We start from the raw sequence: 21,511 nt of genomic DNA, 5'->3' as shown, positions 1-21,511 counted from the left end.
TTTTCTTCGACTTCTTTTTTTTTTTTTTTTTTACACACCTAATATAGCTAATGCAGAGAATATTATGCACTTTTTTGTGTCTGTTGTTCTTCAAAAGCAGTCACACAACACTCAATCCTGACATTAACCCCTTATCATTTCTATCAGCTAAAGAACAGTAAACGGCAGCACTTGTAAGATATTTGGGGTGATAATACTATGTTGTCAAGGCAGCAGCAGCTGTCTTCCTCTCTTCTTTCCACTGTATCCATTACAGATCTGCTATCTCCGCTGCATTTTTGTCCTCCAGTCCTCCCTGTCTCAGCCCAGCTGTCTCCTTCCTTCATTATCTGTCCCAAAACACAACTCACCACCTGTGTTAGAAGGTCGTTTTCAGAATACAAAGTCCTACTTAATATTTCATTTTTTGGTTGATACCTGTTTAGTAAATGCTAACGCTTCACTGAACTGTATTTGGCTGGGTAAAATGAGATTTAATGTGATAAACCAAAGCATACTTTGTCCTCATCTCTATAGAGAGTTTCAGCATCTTTAGAAATGTTTTCTGGGTTTTAAGGTACAAGTTCACAGTAAAATTGGCCAGAGTGTATTCAAGTAATCCCTGTGGTCCAAAAGCTCTGGTTTCAGACTGCTCTAAACACTTAGTTTCAAACATTTTTTCTACTCTTGGACCTGTATGATGTCACTGACAGCAGATATCCCAGGCACTCAGCTGCTCAAGTACTCCCAAGTACTGTTCAAAGTTTCTGTTTGAGAAGGGCAGCCAATTAGAAGAAAGGAAAGAAAGTCAAACTGCTTGTTTCAGAAAGTGGATGAACTCAGGGGCTGCAAAAAGTATATTGTGTATCATTTTGACCTGTAAAAACTACATTAGTAGAGTTCAGCAATGAAATATGGAGTTGAAAATGAGCATAATATGTCCACTTAAATGATTTATATTAGTTTTAGATACAAAGTCTCTCACTTTTCTTTAATACGTCACAAGTCCTGTTTTTCACTGACTCAAACTGAGCTGATGCACTGGTTTTGTGGATTGTTATTACCTATTCAAAGGCTGAAATAGAAACTCTTGCTGACTCACACACACTCGCTCAGTGTCACACACATATAAAAGACTCAAAAGCTTTCTGGTGTTGTATTTTAAGCCCAGAGAGGTGGGCTGTGTTAGTGGTAGCAAAGTGCCAAGTCAGGGAGCAAAAGTGAACTCTTTTTTTTTTTTCCTCTCTCACTTTACCACCGTGGGACTCAGAGGGAGGAATGGGGGAGTTCCAATAAGGAGAGAGAAAGTGATGGCACACACACACACACACACCATTATTCAGTCCTCTTATTGGTTTTCCACCACGGCAGCACACAACAACCAACCAAGAGTGCTAAGTGCTGGGTGTCACACAAGAGCCAAGTGTGTGATCTGAAAGTAAATTAGGGCTGAAACAGTCAGTGACTTAATTATTGATTAAATGATGAATTTATTTGTAAAAAAAACAAAAAAACAAAACTCAACAATTGAGCTGTCCTGATCAATGAATTGCCTGTACCCACTGTTACAGCTGTATCAGGCTGGACTTAGCAATAGTGATGCTAACAATGATAGTGCTTTGATAATATTAGCACTTTAGCTTAATATCATAAAACTTGAAGTAAATTTATGAGGAAATGTTTGCAAAGTTGCATCTGAACAAACCACAAGATTTCTGGAACAACCTTGAAACCAAAGTAGATGTTTGGCCATAATACACACCGCCAAGTCTGGAGAAAACCAATCACAGTATATCAGCTCAAAGACCTTCTATCAGCTGTCAGTGTAGTAGTGAAGGGGTGATGAACTGGGCTTGTTTTGCAGCCACTGGACCTGGGCATCTTCCTAATACCTGGTGAACAATACCCACACTCACTTTCATGTGCACTGGAGAACATGAGGTGCACGCTGCCAGAAAGATGTTATATAATATACCCCATCTGAGATAATTGACTCGCCCTCTTTCTTCCTCTGTAGCGACTGCTGCTCTTCATGTAGTGGATGATGTTTGTTAATTGGGTGTAACTAGGCCTAGTATTTAGCCAAAGGGGATAGGTGCTGCAAACCGTGTTGAAAGGGGTATTCCCCCGGTGCCTGGGGCCATTGTGCTCGAACACAAATCCACTAAACACAAAAAGTGGATAAGATTTCCCAAAATGTCATATCCGATGCAGCACTGTGCTGATGCAGAGAGTATATGTGAAAGAGGAGGGGGATGATTCTAAGGCTAAAAAGAGAAGGGGGAGGAGAAAAAGGGAGTCAGAAGAGAGTAGTGTGTGTGCTAAAAGAGAGAAACTAGAGGCAGACAAAAGTGGGAGAGGGGAGGGAGGAATGAGGAGGAGGAGGAGGCGGTGGGGGAGGCGGTGCTAAGGCAGACAGCAGGGAAGGAAAGCTGAGAAGAGAAACAGTGGAGTGAAGTGAGAAGACCAAGAAGGAGGTGGTGAGGGGACAGGAAAATAAAAGGGCTTCCATTTGAAAGTCCTTGTGTCAGGATATGAAGTCTGGGAGCGGCGCAGAGGCAACGGCAGGAAGCTGGAATGCTGTAGGGGAGAGATAGTCGACAGAAGAAGGAAGGGGAGACGCGGAGAATCTGAGCCATCAGAGCACCGGACTGATTTTTTTTTTTTTGTAACTTTTTTTCCAAGAGAGACAAGTGAAGGCAGCGATGCAGGGCTCTCACTGGAGTGAGTATGGAGGGAAGGAGAGAGTGTGTGTGCTCTTACATGTGTCTGTATGAGAAACGTCAGTGCATATGCCTCAGATTCTCCAAACTCAGGCTCTCCTCACCCTGCTTTCCATTGCCGTTTGGCTTCGTTTAAATTTATGCAAATTCGCCTGAGAATAAACTTTGTATTCATGAGCACCTTGACTCTCTGTGTGAAGCCCCTTATGAGGGTGAGTTACATTTAACGAAAGGCGCAAGGGAGATGGACAGCAAGGCGCATGCAACAAGGATTTAGCAACTAGAATGGAAACTAGTTTAGTAAAGAAAAAATGCTGGTGACTTCTAAAAACTGAGTAATGAATAGTTAAATGATGATTCACAAACTTCAGTCAGCTGACAGACTCAGAAGCTTGAAGTTACCGCTCTTAAGTTGTCACTTTTGTGGCTGGTCTACATGACCCAGGAGAGTTTTTGTGCAGGGACAAACAAAACTGGTTGCCTGGATTTGTTGAGGTGGGATGATGAGGGTTTTTTGTGGTGTCTGAGCCCAGGTTTTCTAATCCTGACCCTGGCTAATCTACTCATTACACACTGTTGGGGGTATTGATTTGAAATTTCAGCCTTAAGAAAAGCTGCCCCCCTTTTTTGGACAGTTGGCCTGGAGGAAGAAGGAGAAGGAGGAGGAGGAGGGTGTTATTCAATCTGTCTTAACACACACTCACAGTGAAGATAAGAAAAGCATGAGGCAGCATGTACACTTGCACCAAAGCAGACAATTAGGCCACATCTCAAAAATGTGACCTGCAAAAAAACATGTTTTCATCCAGAAGACTCAAAGGGAATCTTTGTGTTTCTTTTGATGACAAAGCACTGGGGGTAGAGCCCGCTGCTATTCCTCTCATGTCTTCCCTATGTGTGTAATTACAAGACTCCTCGTGCGCCTCGGGCCACATATTGTAGTTTCTCATCAAGTTTGTTTTGGCCCGAGAGTGGTGCGTCAGCAGATATGTTTATAGACAGCTCGCAGTGCTGTCCATTCACTCAACTCTTTGTAGTATCTGTGTTTGATTGTATCATGTTAAGGCTTCATTTGAGGGCTTGCTAGGAGAAGACTGTAATTACCCAGAATGGGATTTGGCAGAGTTCGCAGGAGTGACGTTTTACTCTATAAATGCACAAACGCTGACGTGACGTTAACGGTAAGGTGAAGGGGAGTGAGAATGGGGGCAGAGATGGAAAAGAAGGGTTACCTCATCTTCTCTGGACAAAATAAATGAGGTAACGTGTCACATGTTGCAGCTGTGTTGACTAATGCTTCCTGTGTGCTGTGGGTGTGTATGCACAGTACTAAAAGGTAGTTAAGCAGCTTCAAAAAAAGGTATTGAGACCTTTTGTGGCTCTCTTTGTCTTTTGAAAGTGATTTACCTTTTATCCTCTCTCTGTTTAGGCTGAGCTTAGGTGGGCTGGATTCATTTAAGATCACGTTCCAGTTTGTTAAAGTCACGTTCTCACACAGAATGCCAGAAAAAACTTTAGATCATTTGTCATTTGCCCTAAAGAAAGGATAGCCATAGCCACCATGATGTCACCCAACTGCTTCACAGTCACCATCTTTGTATTTTGAAATTGGATGTGATGAGAAGACAGTGGATCTACCTGAAAAACCGAGGGACACTCATGATAGATGCTAGTCAGTCAAACTGTAAAAGATACCCTGCTTTATCCTTCTTTGTGACTCCAATCAAACCAAATTCACAAAATAAATCTCACATTGTATTAAGTAAGACTTAAAAATAGTGATTGAGGCCATCATTAAACTGTGTTACTGAGGTCACAGTCAAGAGCGCCAAAAGGGTCGTTTTCTCCATGACTTCTATACCAGCGGTGCCCAACCCCTGGGCCACGTACCGGTACCGGTCCGCGACTTGTTTGGTACCAGGCCAGAGTTGAGGCTCGGGTGTGAAATTTATGGCTTTCAGGGTTTTTATCGTTAACTCGGTTTCCCTGGGTCTTTTCCCGTGTTGTAGTTGTAGAAATATTTACACGTTACCATAGCGACCAGAGAGCATTAAGGGCCAGAGAGGAGGATGTAGCTCTCGATGTTGTTGGCGGATTTCAGGAGGACGCTGCTGATAAAGTTACACAATTACACAGTGAATTCGCATTTATTATTATATTTACAAAATACCACAGTTTTTGTCTTGGTTGTATCATTTTATTTTGTTGTATTTATCCGCGACATATTGTCTGACATTAAACCAGTCCGTGGCGCAAAAAAGGTTGGGGACCATGGTTCTATACAACTAGACTTCATTCCAAATTCAGTGTAGTCGCCCCCTGCTGGTCGATAAGAACGAATAGCTTTTTAATGCTCGCTGCAGTTTCTTTACTCATCAGACGTGCCTATGCTGTAGGTATGTCATAATTTCAAACCGTTTCTGAAAGACTATACCATAACCTGACACCTCTCTATAAATGTGCACGTGGCCATTGATGCACCCACACAGGGATAAATGCTAGGAACAATCAACATCTGAGAGGTACATGACCGGCCGAAATAACACCAAAGCCCCGTGTGCGAGAGGGTTAATATAAATAAAGGGGTCCTACAACAGCATTAGCCAGTTTGACTTCAGCTGTCACACCAAAGGAAATAAATGAGCTTGTTTCTGTTTACTTGGTGGAGGATATGCTATCAGTATCAACTTGCTGTGCAAGCATTTAAAGGTAAATGTATGGTAGGCTGCACATAACCTCTGAATATAACCAACATGTGCAACAATGACTTTTTAATGGCAGTAGCCTTAAAAAAAACAAGATACACTTAAGAAAAAAATGTTATTCAAAACTATTCAGTCTTTCTCAGATAAAGGTTTTTATTGCTTTTCATACTGGTTTTTGACAGCACTCGCCCATGCAAAGAAACAAACTGTAGTGATTTACAATCTATGTGCTAATCGTGCGCTAACATGACTGACTGAGAATGGCAAATGTTCCAAAGTCAATAAAACAACAGCAGAATGCTTTTAAAAAGCTGAACTGTCATTGTTCTTGTCTCATATTAGTTTAGGAACTTGTGTTTTTGGTTACATCTTAGGCTTCCTAACCTTAGGAGGTTACATTGTCATGGTTCAGGTGATGATGAGTGCATCGTACCTGGAGAAAAATCTGTTATTTATATACCTTAGAATTACAGCTCTTTCCCATGTCTCATTTATTACTTTTTCATCTCCAGCAGAGCAACAAAATGCTGTTTTTGTTAAAGCAATAGGACAAATTACGTGTTGAAATACATGTACCCATTCAGCAGCGGTAGTCTCTTTGGTGTGGGGGCACCAAGTTCATCAAAAAGACCGAATTATAAGGATGGATTCAGATTCCATAAAATTTTACTAGCCCCTTTCACACTTTCTGTGCTCGGCTCCATTCTTTTGCAATGATCCCATTTAGCTACATCTCATGCCAGGTGTTTATGTAAAGCCTCTAGTTGAAGAGCAGGGTGGACGAATCCAGAAAGAGACAGACAGATATGCAGGAAGACAGAGAGACGGCAAGAGATTCGAAGTCGGCCTGGCTTGTGCTCAGTTTGCTGAATGAGTATTTTCCAAGCCAGCCTGTCCCCACTCTGTCTTTCTCGAGTTTGCAGCGGCACGGACAGTATGTCTGAATACGTCTGCACATGTGCTCCTTCGCCATGTCAGATATTTTCCCACATGAGTGGAGTTGAATTTATGCAGTGAGGCTGGCACAGTTAAAGTGAGGCGTTGTTGCTTATGTAATAGCTGCTGTGGAACTCATTTGCCTGGCTGTATTTAGTAGCACTCTGTGTTTTTTGTGTATGTGTGTGGGCGGCATTGTCTTTGTTATCTTCTGCTTCAGCTATGATTGCTGATTTCACTTTCACGAGCTGTGACACTTTCTGAGAAACATAAGAAAAATTTGAGACTTTTCAGATATCGAGTCCTACTTTTCCTCATTGAAGGATGCCAGTAAAGAGAAAGTCATATCGCTCGCTACCCCGTCTTTGTTCTGCGTCGCATTATAGGTCACATTGTGTGCCAAAGTGTGGTTGCTTTCAGTGTAAGATAACAGGCCTTTTCTCTCTGCTTTCTACCCTCTTGTTAAACTGAAACAATGGCCCTCCACTGTCGTACAGCCAAAGCAGCAGGGGGGGAAGGAAGGGAAGTTTAGGAGGGAAAACTTGCTCTTCTCACCACTGTTGGGACAATGAGGCTTCAAACAGAGCTTGGATTAGCCATGTTGTTAAAGACCAGATGACATGCTTTTCCACTGATAAGATTTCATAAATTAAGTGAAATAGTTTAGTTTGAACTGGTCATTGATCCTGACAAACGGTAGTCCACTGGCCAGACTAATCCATGTGTCTCTACCACCGGCATTCTTGGTATTTCCAGTGTCTGTGGGTCTGACCGCTGACCACTGCTGGATAACTTTCAGCGGCTGGAAAACCTCCTGGAAAATCCAACATTTGGAGCAGACCAGGAATGTCAGCCATCTTCCCCTTTTTACACATACTGCTACCTCAGTTTCCTCCAGCGTCAGCTGACTGAAGCACTGTTAAAGGCTGGGTATTGAGTCCTCTGTCATTTCTAATACAAATTTAAATATGTCAGACCTAAAATTTAATGCCATGTTAAATTCATATTCATACTCATGCTGCTATTTCTGTCAGCATGTGATATCATCAGTGAGTGCTGATGACCTGGCTCCACTGGCAGGCATGCATGCCCATGACATAACATTACCTCCGCCGTGTTCGACGGATAACGTGGTATGCATTATCTGTCATGAGCTGTTTGATTCCTTATCCATGCTTTTTTTTTTAAACTATCTATCCTTTATCTTTCATCTTGGTCTCACCTTTCCAAAGAATTTTTTTTTTGGATCAGAACAGGGTTTTTTTTTTTTTTTAATGTTTTCTGGCAAAGTCTAACTAGTGCTTTGCTCCTTACTGTAAGCTCCCTGTGTTTTCATTCATGAGGGCATCTCTTGATTATGGACTACCTCCCAGAGAGTGGTTTTGACTTGGTTAGATTTAGTTTTTCTTAACCATGGAAATAAATCTGCGATCATGCACATTAGTTGTCTTCTTTGGTTTTTCAGACCTGTTAGTCTTTTTCACCGGGCCAGTTCATTCGATTGCTGACTTGATCACTTTTGAACTTTTTGCTGTCTCTCTGAGGCTTATTTTAGTTTTAAGCCTAATAAAGGACTGTTAACTTTCGTTGACATCTCTGAGCCTAATTGAGACTTCCAGTGAACAGCTACCAAATGCAAGTACTTGCAATCCACTCTAGATCTTTTATGCCTTTTACCCTCTTCTTACAGTGGAATAATGAAGGAACAGCTCTCACTTGGCAGTGAATCTGCTTGTCAGTCAATTGTCCAGTTACTTTTGAGCCTAAATGGCGAACTATGTATCAAAATGTCTGTAATTCCTAAACAGTTAAGTCGCTACTTTTGTAAAACTCTCTTCACATCATGTATATCATTGTATGATAAAAAAAAATCCACTGTGTTGGTGTAACAGTGGTACACCACCACAGCCATAAACCCATCAAGGTTGAAGTGTATAAAAGGAGTAGCTGAGTAAACAAAACATGTGCATATACACACTAAAACTAGACTAGACTTGGTAATGGTAATGTAACTATTCTTCTAACTGCTCATCCATGTTGTTTGCAGCTGTCCACGTGTGCATCTGTAAGTAAGTATAATCCATTTATTAGTGACATACTGGCTGTGGAAGCTTGATGTGTGTGTGACCACATGTATTGTCTGGTGCATCTTGACAAAATGTATGAGAAGATTCAGTTCTTAAGTCAGCTGTGGGTGTTTGTGGGGAACCTAACAGGCAGTGTGTTCCAAACTGAACTTAGAAATAATCTTCCCAAGGTCTATTCATGGCTATATGTCAACTTAAATGTCTTTCCATTTCCCATTTTCAGTAGTTTCAACCCCCACAAGAATTTTATGATTTGCCCCTGCAGCTATATGTATGTGTGCGCGTCCCTGTGCGTGATAGGACAACAAGAGAATCTGGGCTTCGGTAAGCCCGCTCTCAAGTTCAAATTGAGGCCAGATGCTTTGAGATGCTAAAGAACCAAACCTGTCTGCTGTCAAACTGTCACAAATGCACAAAACACACTCCTTCACTCACCTATTCACCTATTCTATCACTCTTTCCCTTCCTGTCTTTTTTTCACCACGCTTCCTGACTCTATCTCATTTCGCCATGCACATGAAAAATGTGGGCCTCAAATGCCATGGCAACGCTTCCAAACAGAGGGAGAGGCTAAGGTCTGCAACAGCAACAAGTTGGTTGTAAAAGCACAAAAGGAAAAAAAATGGAGCAAAGGAGAACCTGTTGCCAGTTACTCCTGCACAGACTTGCACTTTGCTAGAAAACGTATTTCTCCAGTTTTTTGTTTGTTTGGGGTTTTTTTGACAAAGAAAATGAAAAAATGAAGTCAGAGCTCAACACGAAAAAAGTTAGAGTGTCAAACAAAGAGGACAATATCTCTCCTGAGTGAAGAGAGATTTGGCTCTAGGGTGATGAGTTAATGAGGACTAAGAAAGTATGCACGCATTCAGCAAAACACACACACTGAGACTGTAAAGCCTAGCCATGTGGGGGTAGGTGACAGTGAGCGCCCACTCAGACAGACAGTCATTGTGCAGGAATGATGGAATAATATAACCTCAGGTCTTCTGGCAAAACTTTAAAAGACGTGTCTCATTTTACAGTGGTGTCGGCTTACTTCATTATAATACCATTTCTTGCCCGTTTGAAGTTTTATTGCGGCGTTTCAGCGAGTAGATGCGTGACAAATAAAGAGGTGAGCAGATTAGGGGTGAACTGATTGCCTTATTGTGTGTGCTTGTGTGTCGCTGCCTTGCCTGTACTTGTGGATCCTCTTTTGTTAGCAGCCATCGAGGATTATTGTGACTCACCTAGCCTGTTGATTTTCACTTTACCTCTGTTTCTCTCTGTTTCCATCCACTGCGATCACTTGTCTCAAGATTAATCAAGGCCACCCAGGATCTGTATACCAGAGTGGCATTTTTCTGCTGCGAGCGTTCAATTTCATGTTATGCACTCTCCCTGTCCTGCTGTGGAAGTACTTGAGTGCCACTGATCAAAATATACAGCTCAGCGGCCACCCATCATAATGTGTGGTTCTTATTACCACTTGCATACTGATATTTTTGCAGCACCGACTCTGATCTGGTGATTTTTATTCTTTCCACTTGTTGCTCTGATCTATACACTGGCTTTACCTTTGGTTAGTCACACTGTGGTGCTGCAGTTAAAGAATGGGCAGTTGAAAATCTAGCTGCATAGACCAGCGAGCAGGGAGTGGTATGAAACGGTGAGGATGGAAAAGAAAGAGTGACAGGAGAGAGATGGAGCAACGGTGAAGCACAGGAAACAAAGAAGTGAGAAAATCAGAGGGGAAACGGGTGAAATTGAGCAGAAATGCTAAAAAGGATGAAATGGGAGGAAGGAAGTTGAGGTCATCATTTATTCTCATGAATGCAACGTCTGAGGAACACCTTGAAATAATTTCTTTAAAATGTTAGCACAAACACCTACTTGGACTTAAATATGTACTAATTATAACTTAGTTGTCAAAGGTAGGATAGGGATGTCAAAATCATACAGCCCACTTTAGCCTGGGCCGAACTAGTAAAACTGCCTTTTGTGTCAGTGTAAAGAAGCTAACTACACATTTAATTCCTGAGATATCTTAATATATGAAAAACAAGCGCAGTTTCCACAGTACATCTCAGTTTTTCTACATGATAAAGAAACGCTGCTGTGGGAAATCGAAGACATCTGTCAGCACAGTTCTTTGGACTTTAATCTTTACTGTAACACAACTATATAAAAAGCAGACATTTCTAGAGTTCATAGCAATACTCACTATCTTCTGTAATCTATTTGTTTATCTATTAATTAATTACTTTAGCTTACATGAAAGGCCACAGGGGAGGATCTTATCAGTAGGGAAAGCTGTAAAACTTGTTACAAATCCAAAATTTGTGCCTAATTAAATTTTTCTGTAAAGCCGTCCACTGAGCTGCATTTGAGTCTTTGCTGGGCCCATTTTGGCCCCTGGGCCTTATTTTTTTTATATTTCCTCAAATTTCAAAACGTGCCTATTCTTGAATTTTCTTTTTGTGGCTCCATACTGTAGTGGTTTACACATTTTCTTGGAAAGCGCTAGGGTTAGGGTTGCTAGTTCATAGAGGACACAAATCCACCTTTGGGGTAGCATCAGGAAGGGTATCAGTGTAAAATGCTGCCAAATCAAACATGCAAACTCCTTGTGAAAAAGGGAGGAGACATAAGTACCTTTGGTAACAATGTGAAATACATAAATATTCACTTGCAACACAGTCTTATATGATTAAACACAGCGATGTTTACAATCCATGCAGCATTATCACTACAGGTGGAAAAGTCTGCAGCATCATTAAAGGGGCAAACTTTGCTGGCTGGGTGGCCAAGTCACACTAACAGGTGTTTTGAGGGTGTTCCACTTGCCTCGGAGGTCGGAGCTAGGAGTGACGTTGCTCATGAGTTGAGCTTGTTCCAGTAGTAAATTTGGAAAAGCAAGGAAAAATCGTTTTGCTCCTTAACGAGGTGGAACAATGCACTTTAAACACCGCTGCAGCAGGTTTATGCATAAAGCCTGGTCAACGCTCTGTGTATGGCTTATTTAGCCAGCTTTAACTCACAACAGTGGAAGTGGAAACAGTGGAAGTTTTATTTCTGTTTATGTGCGATGCCACCATCTTGGATTGTGAAGTCAGGGTTGATGGGGCTCCTCCAACTTTCTGAGGAGGCATTTCAGTTGAAAATGCGGACCGTGAACTCAGAAATTCTGACTTCCACTTTCAAATGAAATGCACATTTTTAGCCTCATGCCTGAGACGTCTGCTGAGTGAAGATTTGGGGCCAAAAATAATGTGTTATTTTCAGTTTATTCATCAGAAACTGTTCAATAAATTACATTTTTCTGACATACAGATATCAGAAATGTAGAAGATATTTAGATATTTAGAAACAAGAAGATATTTGGTGGAGAATAGACCTGAGATAAAAGCAGAATGAATACTGGATGTGCTTTAATTGGTCCGATCTAATGCAGGTGTAAATAAACAGAAAGCACACTGCAGTTTATGCATTTCCTTGTTCTACCTGCTCCAGTGTGAGCATTTGCTGTTTTGCTCTATTGAAATTAGTCTAAAACGGGGACTTTTGTGTCTTTTGTCAAAACATCTTCAAATTTTAAAGGATTAATTAAGCAAATTTAGCCCTGTGTGTCAGTAATGGATACGTTTATCATGATTACGGCATACGCTCGTTTTTTTACAATGTCATTGAGCTGCATGTCCTGGATTACAAAGGAAAGCACTTTTTGCTAGTTACAATATTTGAGTTTAAACAGAATGCCACACTCTGCTGCTTGACCGCATGTACTCATAAACCCTCGGGTTTTACAGGACCGAAGATGCTTCAGCATGACTTGTTTTCACAGCCATAACACAGCTGTGGCCTGCCGTGCAGATTTCACTGCATGTCGTTGCCGTCTTCGGCTTGTTGGGTTGAAGGAAAATTCCTGCAAGCCGACATGAGTAACAGCATTTTTGCTCGGTCAGCAGGAGGTGGTTCAGCAAAGACAAGTTGTCTCGGTTCACATTTGATTTGAGACGTTAAGGTGCTCAGACCTCTGTGTCACTGCACTGGCAAAATAATGATAAACAGGATTATGGATGCACGGTTCTCCCTGAAGCTCATTTCTGTTTGGCTCCTCTTTTTGGGCAACCTGATATTGGAAAATCCCCTAAAACCCCAGGCAACACTCACAGCTAGCCTTCCTTTGTGTGTTTACCCCTTATCCCCTTTCTTTTTCTTCCTTCATGTTCTCACTTTTCTGAGTTTGTCCTGAGCCCAGCAGAGTCTCCGGAACAGCTCTGAGGTTGCGTGGGATTGCAAGGGGCGATCTACTGCTGCTCAATAATGGGGTTTCCTCTCCTGGGAAGGACTGGCATTATTAACAGACTTATCATAACGGGATTATTTCCCCGTCACAGAACTGACTTCTGGATCTTGTTAGAGAGCTACCTGGGAACTTCTTTCTTCCATCAGCCCTGCTCTTGTTCATCCTGGGCCAGTTGGTACCATGTGGACGCTAAACTCTCACATCCACTTGAAGTATTTCCAGTTCCTGTCAGAAGCAGTAATGCTGCCTTTAAGCGGTTCAGCATCATTTAATAGTTTTAGAGTGTCAGGATGTGGTGTAAAGTGCCCCTGGGTTGACCCCATCACAGCTAGCTGTAACACTATTGGAGTTTATTTTTGAACACCGAATCAAATGCCTCATGAAAGACTATCAGAATGATTTCAGGCACTTGAGATGTTTTCTATATTTAGTGGTGATGGCTGTTTTTTCTCTGCCTGTCTTGTGCTGCTGACAGCAGAGGAGGATGCGTGTAATGAGGAAGGTGGAGGAAGCAGTGAGGGCGGATGGAGCGGATTATGAAAATATTTTCACTTTCTCAGAAGAACCAAGGAGGAGAGGAGGCCTTCAATAACTTTTAAGAACCAACCAGTGAGCAACATCAGAGGGGGAAATTAGCTTTTGAGATTTGTTGCCCGAGTAGCCAGAACAAAGCCCTGCCCTCGGAGGTCACAGGGGTGGGAGGGGAGGGCAGAATCAGACCAGCCGCCCCCCACCCCATTCCTCAGGAGGAGGGGGTCACGGTTGACGGTCGCAGAGGCTTGTTAATTCTATTATCCCTGCCTGAGAGGTCCTTGTCAGGGCTGGGAGTGTAGAGGAGAAGGGTGGGGGTTAGTGGTGGCTGGATCAAAGGGGAAAGGAGGTTGTGTGAGGCGTGATTATTTTGGCATTGGAAATGATCACATACCACGCATATCTTTATCTCCTTGACTCACGAGTACTCACGAAGCCTGTCTCGTCTCTTTAACTCCCCGTCACTCTCCGCCATGTACTCACAGACGGTTTAGTCAGTATGGAGTGAACTGGCAGGAATCGAATCATCCTGCTTACTGATCACGAATGAATAGTTTGAGCCGTTACATATGCTTTCCTCAAACTCCTATCCAGTGAGTTGTATTTTTTCAGTGATAAAATCAAAGCAGGATACTGTAAACTTGATTGCTTGATCAGGATTCAATCATTAATGACAAATAAAATCCCATTATGTCAACATACTTTCACGAACAATCAAAATATTTCAGCTTTTCTTACCCAACAGAGCTGCATGTGAAACAGCAAATGCCCAGTTAACCTCCCAGCTTCCAAGTACAAAGTCCATGTGATGTCCGATTGCACCAGTATTCAAATAGCACAGTTAATATCTGTTGCATTCACCACTAGCGAGCGGGTGTGATGTGTGAGTTGCTGCACGCTCTGCCCATAAGGCTCTCTCATCTAAATCACACAGTATTTTCAATAATACAAACATGTCGGAGCTTGACTGTTTCCTGCTGTGTGTCATGTGTGAGGCAACCTCGAGCACACAAAATGAGGCCAACACTGAAGTGCCAAAAACCTCAGTTCCTCTAGTGACCCCTTGAAAATTTCATGCCACCATGATATAAACCTTTAATTTGTAGAGTCCCATCTTTAAGCCTTGAGATGAGCATTTTCACCATTGCCATCCTTTTGAAGCTAGATGTGACGAGAAAGGGGTGGAGGAGATAGTTTAGCTTTTCTTAATTCAGCTGTGTAGTCATTGCAGATGGTTAGCAGCTAAAAGACCACTTTTCTTCCAAATTAAAATGAGTCGTTTGATGACCGACTTTTGTTGGAGAGTGAAATACTGAGTGTAAGAAAAAACCCACTCCAGTAGTGGTCTGTGATGGATGGAATCAATGTCACTCACCCATTTGGGCCAGTCATCTAAAAATCCAATACCACTGGTCAATATCCGATATATTGGCCAGTATTTTCAATAAGATACATGAAAGAAACAGATTTCCCAAACAGTTTTCATATACAGTTATGTATATGTCCTTACTAAGACAAGATGATCATGCATTTTAAAAAGTAAGTTGTGTAACTCATTTACATGCTGCTGACTCTCCTCGGATCAGCTGGTTCTGGTGTTTGTTGTGTCCCAAACACCTTTTGACAACATGGAAAAGTTTCAGGGTAATCTCTGGCAGACAAACAATCCAACATCAACACTCTTAACATGGCTGATGCATGTTTCTCCTGTGTCTTCTTTACTTGACTGTTACGAACGCTGATACCGATATACCGGCAAATGGCTACAATCGGCTGATTATATATGAACCCTGCTGGTATACTGCTCAAGCGGGTGTATGTAAGCTTAGCATAAAAAGTAAGGAAGTTTATGTTTGGTTGATAATTTCTTTGTTGTAACACTGCTTCTTGGCAATAAATCTTATACTATTGGAAAACCTGTCTACTTCCCCTTAAATGCTGCCACATTTGTACAGAAAAGCGAGCCAGTGTGGTTTTGTTCTCACTCTGCCATGAACAGCATGCCCGAGCCAATCCCACAAGTGTTCGATAGGGTTGACATCCATCCGCTCCACTCCCAAATTCTCGAGGTAGTCTCTGATAATACCAATACCATGAACGCCTTCAGTGAGACACTGTTCAAGAGTTTGCACTGTTGGCTCAATTTGTGAGATCTGAAACATGAGTTAACACACTTGCTTTAGAACAGCCAACCAAAACTGTTCTCATTCCTTTTTATTTTAATCCACAGCTGGTGTTTGTATTTATTGTATTTCCAAGAATATAGACTTCTCTTAGGGGGTGATTATTGTCACCATTTTGTCAGAATGGACATGTACATAACCGTGTGCAGCCATGGCACAAAGGATTATTCCACTTGGCCAGACGGGTTTCAGATTGGCACAGCAGGCTAGGATGCGAGTCCCGTCTATGCCCCTCTGGGCAATACTGATAATGCTATCTGCAAATTGAAGACTTAATCTGCTTCCATTTATTGTGTTAATAATATCTATCCATGTTTCACTGCCTAAAAATAGTGCAGCAACCGACTGAAGCTAATATTCATTTCCTTCAAAGATGTTCTTTGTCATCATGAGCCTTGTCATCATAAAACGGTAAAGTGAATACATTTCAAACCACTTTAGGAATAATACCCAGATGACTGCTCGCAGGTTCAGACGAGGACACGCAGGAATATCACAGAGCAGCTGGAGCTGGAGATGATTGTGACTCACCCCCCTCACCCTTTACTAAATCCATCCTCTTTTTTTTTTTTTCTCCTCCTGCCTCGTTAATGACATTGGCAATTAGCAGTAGATACAGTATGTTTAATGAGGGATGAGCCGTGACTGTGGAGGTCACGGGGGAGGGGGTTTGAAATATTTCAAACAGCTGTAAAGTGGGTGTAGTGAATCAGAAAAAATAAGTTTGCTTCATTGCTCATTGGGGCGATCGTGGCTCAAGAGTTGGGAGTTCGTCTTGTAATCGGAAGGTTGCCGGTTCGAGCCCCGGCTTGGACAGTTTCGGTCGTTGTGTCCTTGGGCAAGACACTTCACCCATTGCCTACTGGTGGTGGTCAGAGGGACCGGTGGCGCCAGTGTCCGGCAGCCTCGCCTCTGTCAGTGCGCCACAGGGTGGCTGTGGCTACAAAGTAGCTCGCCATCACCAGTGTGTGAATGGGTGGATGACTGAATGTGTAAAGCGCTTTGGGGTCCTTAGGGACTAGTAAAGCGCTATACAAATACAGGCCATTTACCAAAGTAAATCTATGATATTTAGATATTTTACACATTAAATTGTGTTTTTAATCACTTTAATATGAATGACAGTTTAAGAATAAATTGGTTGTTTGCCATATTATTGAATGAGCAGAGGAGTAATTCATTAGCATTGATTCTCTGGAACTCTACTGTAAGAACGAAACACAATTTCTTCCAAAACATATGTCTGCATTTAAAGTTTTGTTAATAATGGCAACACATTGAAGAGAGTTCAGAGGTGATTTGTAATACGAGGATTTTTTTCATTAAGTTTTATCTCCTCCCACCCATGATGTGTGAGACAGCTGTGGACACAGGAGCCAAAGCTGCTACATGAGAAAGTGTTTCCTTCCAAAACGTCTTACATGCTCCAAATTTTTACACCTGTCAAATCAGCTGAAATGCATGTCCACAGAATTTGATCTCTTGCAGGGCTTTAAAATAAAATGGATTGATTTAGATTTGTTAAATTGATTGACTTACTTTATTACTAGTGGAGCGAAGCGTCAGTTCAGAGTTAAGCCCAACCCATCCGATACCCTTCTTTGCGTCCTTCTTGGCAAGTCTCATTTTAGTGTTTTACCTTCCACACGGCTACTGCTACTTTTGCTCTGCAGCTACAGCCCACGCTGATGTAGTTTGACTGATCCACCGCAGTGCAGCTTTCTGCAGTGATCTTTTCTCGTGCCTAGTGTTGTGTTTTTGAATAAAATAAAAATACAACACTAGGATAAACACCATTGAATAAAAAACCTGTGTAATAGTTGCATCTGGAGTATAAATGTAACATTTTGTGTCTGTTTTCTCTCTTATCAGAGTGTGTGGTGCGTCTGACGCCGTCGGGCTACCATGGCTCTGGTTCAGGCACTACCCCTGACCGTGAGTGACCACCCGAATCCAGGCCTCGACATCCAGCAGTGCCGGCCGCTATCATCCCATTCCCCCTCAGGTCCCTGCTCTGGCCCCTGTGGGCACTGCAGCTCTGACACAGCCATGGGGTCAGTGAGTAGTCTCATATCAGGCCGGACGTACCAAGAGAGACACTGCAGGGCTGCCAGCGAATTCAACACCAAGCCACGCCGCTCCACGCCAGCTACCAGCTGCTTCCGGCTCCAGGATAATACCCTCCGCAGTGGGAGCTCCCTGGAGCAGCTGCTGGTTATCAGCAACAGAACAGAGCCTCAGGCGCAGGTTCTGCCTCCACCGCTTCCCACAAAGAAGCAGCCACGGCCTGGAAACTCTGCTGGGACAGGAGGGGGTGGAACGGTTGTTGGAACAGTAGGCGGTGTCGGTGGCAGCACTAATGGGAACTTTGGGTATGCGAGCAAGGAGGTGGTGGTTGGAGACTGGAACGACAACCTGGTGCTGACTGCTGCAAGCCCCTGCAGCGACTCAGAGGACCAAAAAGACAACAGGACTTTAAATGGGAACATTGGTGGACCTCCTCCCAAACTCATCCCAGTGTCTGGACAGCTGGAGAAGGTGAGGAGAAGTACAGGGATAATCTGGGAAGATGATGCTGATTTAATACTCTGATAATTAACAAGAGGATGCAAGAATAAAAATATTCTTGCCTCTGATATTTGCAATAAATACAATAATATTGACAAAAGTCTAAAACTAACACTGAAACTAATAAAAACTAAACTGAAACTAGCAAACCCAATCTTGTGACTAACAGAAACTAAACAGAATTTAAAAAAAAAATCAAAACGAAATAAAAAAGTATAATAACTGTCCAAATCAATTGGCCATGCCTTTGAGTCCACGTCAATCTTCAGCTTCATCTGCTAAAGAAATCTATTAAATGTGGTTGAAAGCTCTTAAACTGTGTATTAATCGTTTACCATACCTTACTGTTTCGCATATCTCACATCCTTTGGGGCTGTAGGGTGGTGCAGAAAGTGGAAAGTGCCTTTCAGCATGACACTGAAACCCCAGCACCTCTGTCAGTGCCCCTGACCTCTAATCTGAAGATATTTATAGGTCAGTTTCTTCTTAAATTACATCTCAATATCACCCACCAGGACATCAAATATCATACTGAGGACTTTTTTTTAATCTGTCATCTCTGCTGCCTGCGTGAACACGTTTTACAGCAGATTACCTCAGCTGTCTAATTGGCTATTTATTCCTATCGATCCGGAGGGAAGCTTAATAACCGGCCTGACAGGCTCAGATGGATCATTTGACAGCTGCTTACCTTGCAGACACATCATGATGAGCGTCAGAGCTCGCTCGCATCCAGTGACGTCTTTAGTGAACTCCGAGAAAGATCATTAAGAAAATGCTTACAGAGGAGAGGATGCTTTCACACTCTGTCTTTGTCACGACTCTCCCTTCGCTCTCGTCTGTGCCCTTTGTTTCTGTGCCCTTTTAATCAGATTTTTTCCTCTCCTCCACTCTTCTCCATCTTACGTCTGTCTATCCATCTTATACGATAGGAATATCATTAAGGAAATTGCTTAATGAACCCTTTAAATATCAATTAAACCAAACCAAACTAATCAGAGCCTTGTGGGGTGGCCTGCCAGCACATCGCTCAGCCTTTACTAATGAGTTTCTCAGTCATTACTAATTAACACAACAGTCATTAATGCTAGTTGTTTTTTTTTTTAATAATCTACACTTTCAGAACATGGAGAAAGTGCTGATCCGTCCTACAGCGTTCAAGCCTGTCGTTCCCAAGAATCGGCACTCCGTACAGTATCTTTCGCCACGGCCAGGTGCCAGCACTCTGTCGGAGGCCAGCCTCAACCTTCTGCTGCCCCATGGAGGATCCAGCAGTGCCAGCGGTACAAGCGGGAATGGTGGAAGCAGCAGTTCCAACTCTGAAGGGAAGTGCAACTCCTACACTGGTGGTCGCAATGCTCGGAGCAGTCAGTCCTGCTCCATGTCAGATTCAGGGAGGAACTCTCTCTCCAGCCTCCCTACTCACAGCAGCACAGGTTACAGTTTGGCTCCCAGTGAGGGCTCCAGTGCTGGTTCTGGGTCAGGAGGCCAGCTGGAGCCTGTGTCGGGCATCAGCCGAAATACTTCTGGTGGAGGCGGGAGCCACGGTCACAGTAACTCAGACAGTGGACGTTCCTCGTCCAGCAAGAGCACAGGCTCGGGGTCACTTAGTGGGCGCGGTCAGCCCCTGTCAGACAGTGGGTCCTGTGGCCACTCTCCACCCCCCGTGGAGGGTTACGAGGCTGTGGTGCGGGAGCTCGAGGAGAAGCTGAGGGAACGGGACCTGGAGCTCCAGCAGCTCAGAGAAAATCTGGACGAGAATGAAGCTGCCATCTGCCAGGTGAGACACGGTCGCCTCAAGACACCGATCATAAACTTGATACGCTGAGGAGCTGATGTTTGACCTCTCAGCTGCGTCTTTTACTGTGACAGGTGTATGAAGAGAAGCAGCGCCGCTGTGAAAGAGAGATGGAGGAGCTGAGACAGAGCTGTGCCACGAAGATGAAGCAGGCCTCTCAGAAGGCACAGAGAGCACAGCAGGTGCTTCAATTACAGGTATGCCAAGTATTTAAAAATATTAAATGAAGAAATGTAAGCGTTAAATTAGAAAGCTCGATTAATCCAGTACACATAAAATTGCAGTGAACCCAAACTCTGCTACAAATGTGTTTGTTTTTGTTCCAGTTATTTTTAATGTTGTCTTATGCTTTAGTAGTTTTCTCTCTCCACACTTGCATGTCTTATTTTAGATTAGCACATCTGTGTTTTTGTAAGAAAGCATGATCATGTGCATCTTTGTGTGTTGTCAGGTATTTCAGCTACAGCAGGAGAAAAAGAAGCTACAGGAGGACTTCTCCTCTCTGCTGCAGGACAGAGAGACACTGGAAAGGAGGTGCGCCACAATCCAGAGGGAGCAGACCCAACTAGGGCCACGTCTGGAGGAGACAAAGTGGGAGGTAGGTGAAAACGAGATACCAGACAGTCAGTCATGAATCTGTCAGAAGCAGCGCGGTGATTAAATGTCTCAGCTGTGAATTTGTGTGATCCTATTTTTGTTTGTCAGTTGCTCTTTTCATTTTCTGTTCATCTCTTACTTTTTAGCAACTAATAAAAACATAAAATCCTGAAACGAACTTATAAGCTTGGAAGAAATTGAGGTTTGCCTCTCTCTCACTTTCTTTCTGTTGTTCACCAGGTATGTCAAAAGTCAGGAGAGATCTCTCTCCTGAAGCAGCAGCTTAAGGAGATCCAGTCGGAGCTCAGCCAGAAGGCAGGAGACATTGTGGTCTTGAAGGCCCAGCTTAGAGAAGCTCGCTCTGAGCTGCAAGCCAGCCAGGTTAGATCCCAGGAGGCCCAGACTGCTCTGCGGACGCGGTCACTGGAGCTGGAGGTCTGCGAAAATGAACTCCAGAGGCGCAAGAGTGAAGCTGAGCTGCTCCGGGAGAAAGTGAGCCGTTTGGAAGAGGAGACAGCCCGGCTACGTGACGCTCTGACCGGTCACAGCGGACCTGCTCTGCCTGGAAATGCAGCCATGAAGGGGCAATGCATGAGTCTGACGCTGCAACAGGGTAGAGCTGTGGCAGGAAGGGGAGGTCCCAGTCCCTCTGTGTACCGCAACGGAGAGGAGACTCATCTGGTCTGGGGTGGAGAGAGCGATGAAGCCAAGGCTCAGAGGCAGAATGCAGAAACAGTGTTGGGACTCAGGCAACAGGTATGTGTTTTTCGGTAACTTTTACAAGCATATGTGATGAAAGTGAATTGATGCATCTAGCAAGGTTTTGTGTCAGCTCAGTTTTGTGGCCTTTTCATAGGAATACTTTGCATTCTGTGCTGTCATTTATTTATTATGTAGCTTATGGGCCCATGTAGAGACGAGCATTACAAGTTTTTTGCTTTAAATTTCTGTAAGAAAAGGAACTAAACATGATACACCGAAACAGGTTGATAGGCTGAAGGCTGAGCTCATGTATGAGAGGAGGACTGGTGAGGAGCAGCTGTCACGTTTCGACGAAGAGAGGCGGGTGTGGCAGGAGGAAAAGGAGAAGGTAAACATTTCGTGGCGACTGACTTT

General features: G+C 43.2%; 1 protein-coding gene across 1 annotated transcript in view; it reads left to right on the top strand.

Moving 5' to 3' along the window:
* Positions 1–21,511, top strand: part of lzts2a (leucine zipper, putative tumor suppressor 2a) — a 45,981-nt gene that overhangs the window by 21,455 nt on the left and 3,015 nt on the right. Inside the window, exons 3-8 of the mRNA XM_084948227.1 lie at positions 17,305–17,970; positions 19,124–19,780; positions 19,873–19,995; positions 20,250–20,396; positions 20,636–21,151; positions 21,381–21,485. Coding sequence (XP_084804353.1) covers positions 17,338–17,970; positions 19,124–19,780; positions 19,873–19,995; positions 20,250–20,396; positions 20,636–21,151; positions 21,381–21,485 — 2,181 coding nt within the window. The 5' untranslated portion in view covers positions 17,305–17,337. The remainder of the gene's footprint in view (positions 1–17,304; positions 17,971–19,123; positions 19,781–19,872; positions 19,996–20,249; positions 20,397–20,635; positions 21,152–21,380; positions 21,486–21,511) is intronic.

This window comes from Perissodus microlepis, chromosome 13 (assembly GCF_051167445.1).
Source record: "Perissodus microlepis isolate ML-2025 ecotype Zambia chromosome 13, ASM5116744v1, whole genome shotgun sequence".
NCBI lineage: Eukaryota > Metazoa > Chordata > Actinopteri > Cichliformes > Cichlidae > Perissodus > Perissodus microlepis.
This window is presented reverse-complemented; position numbering and strand designations above follow the sequence as displayed.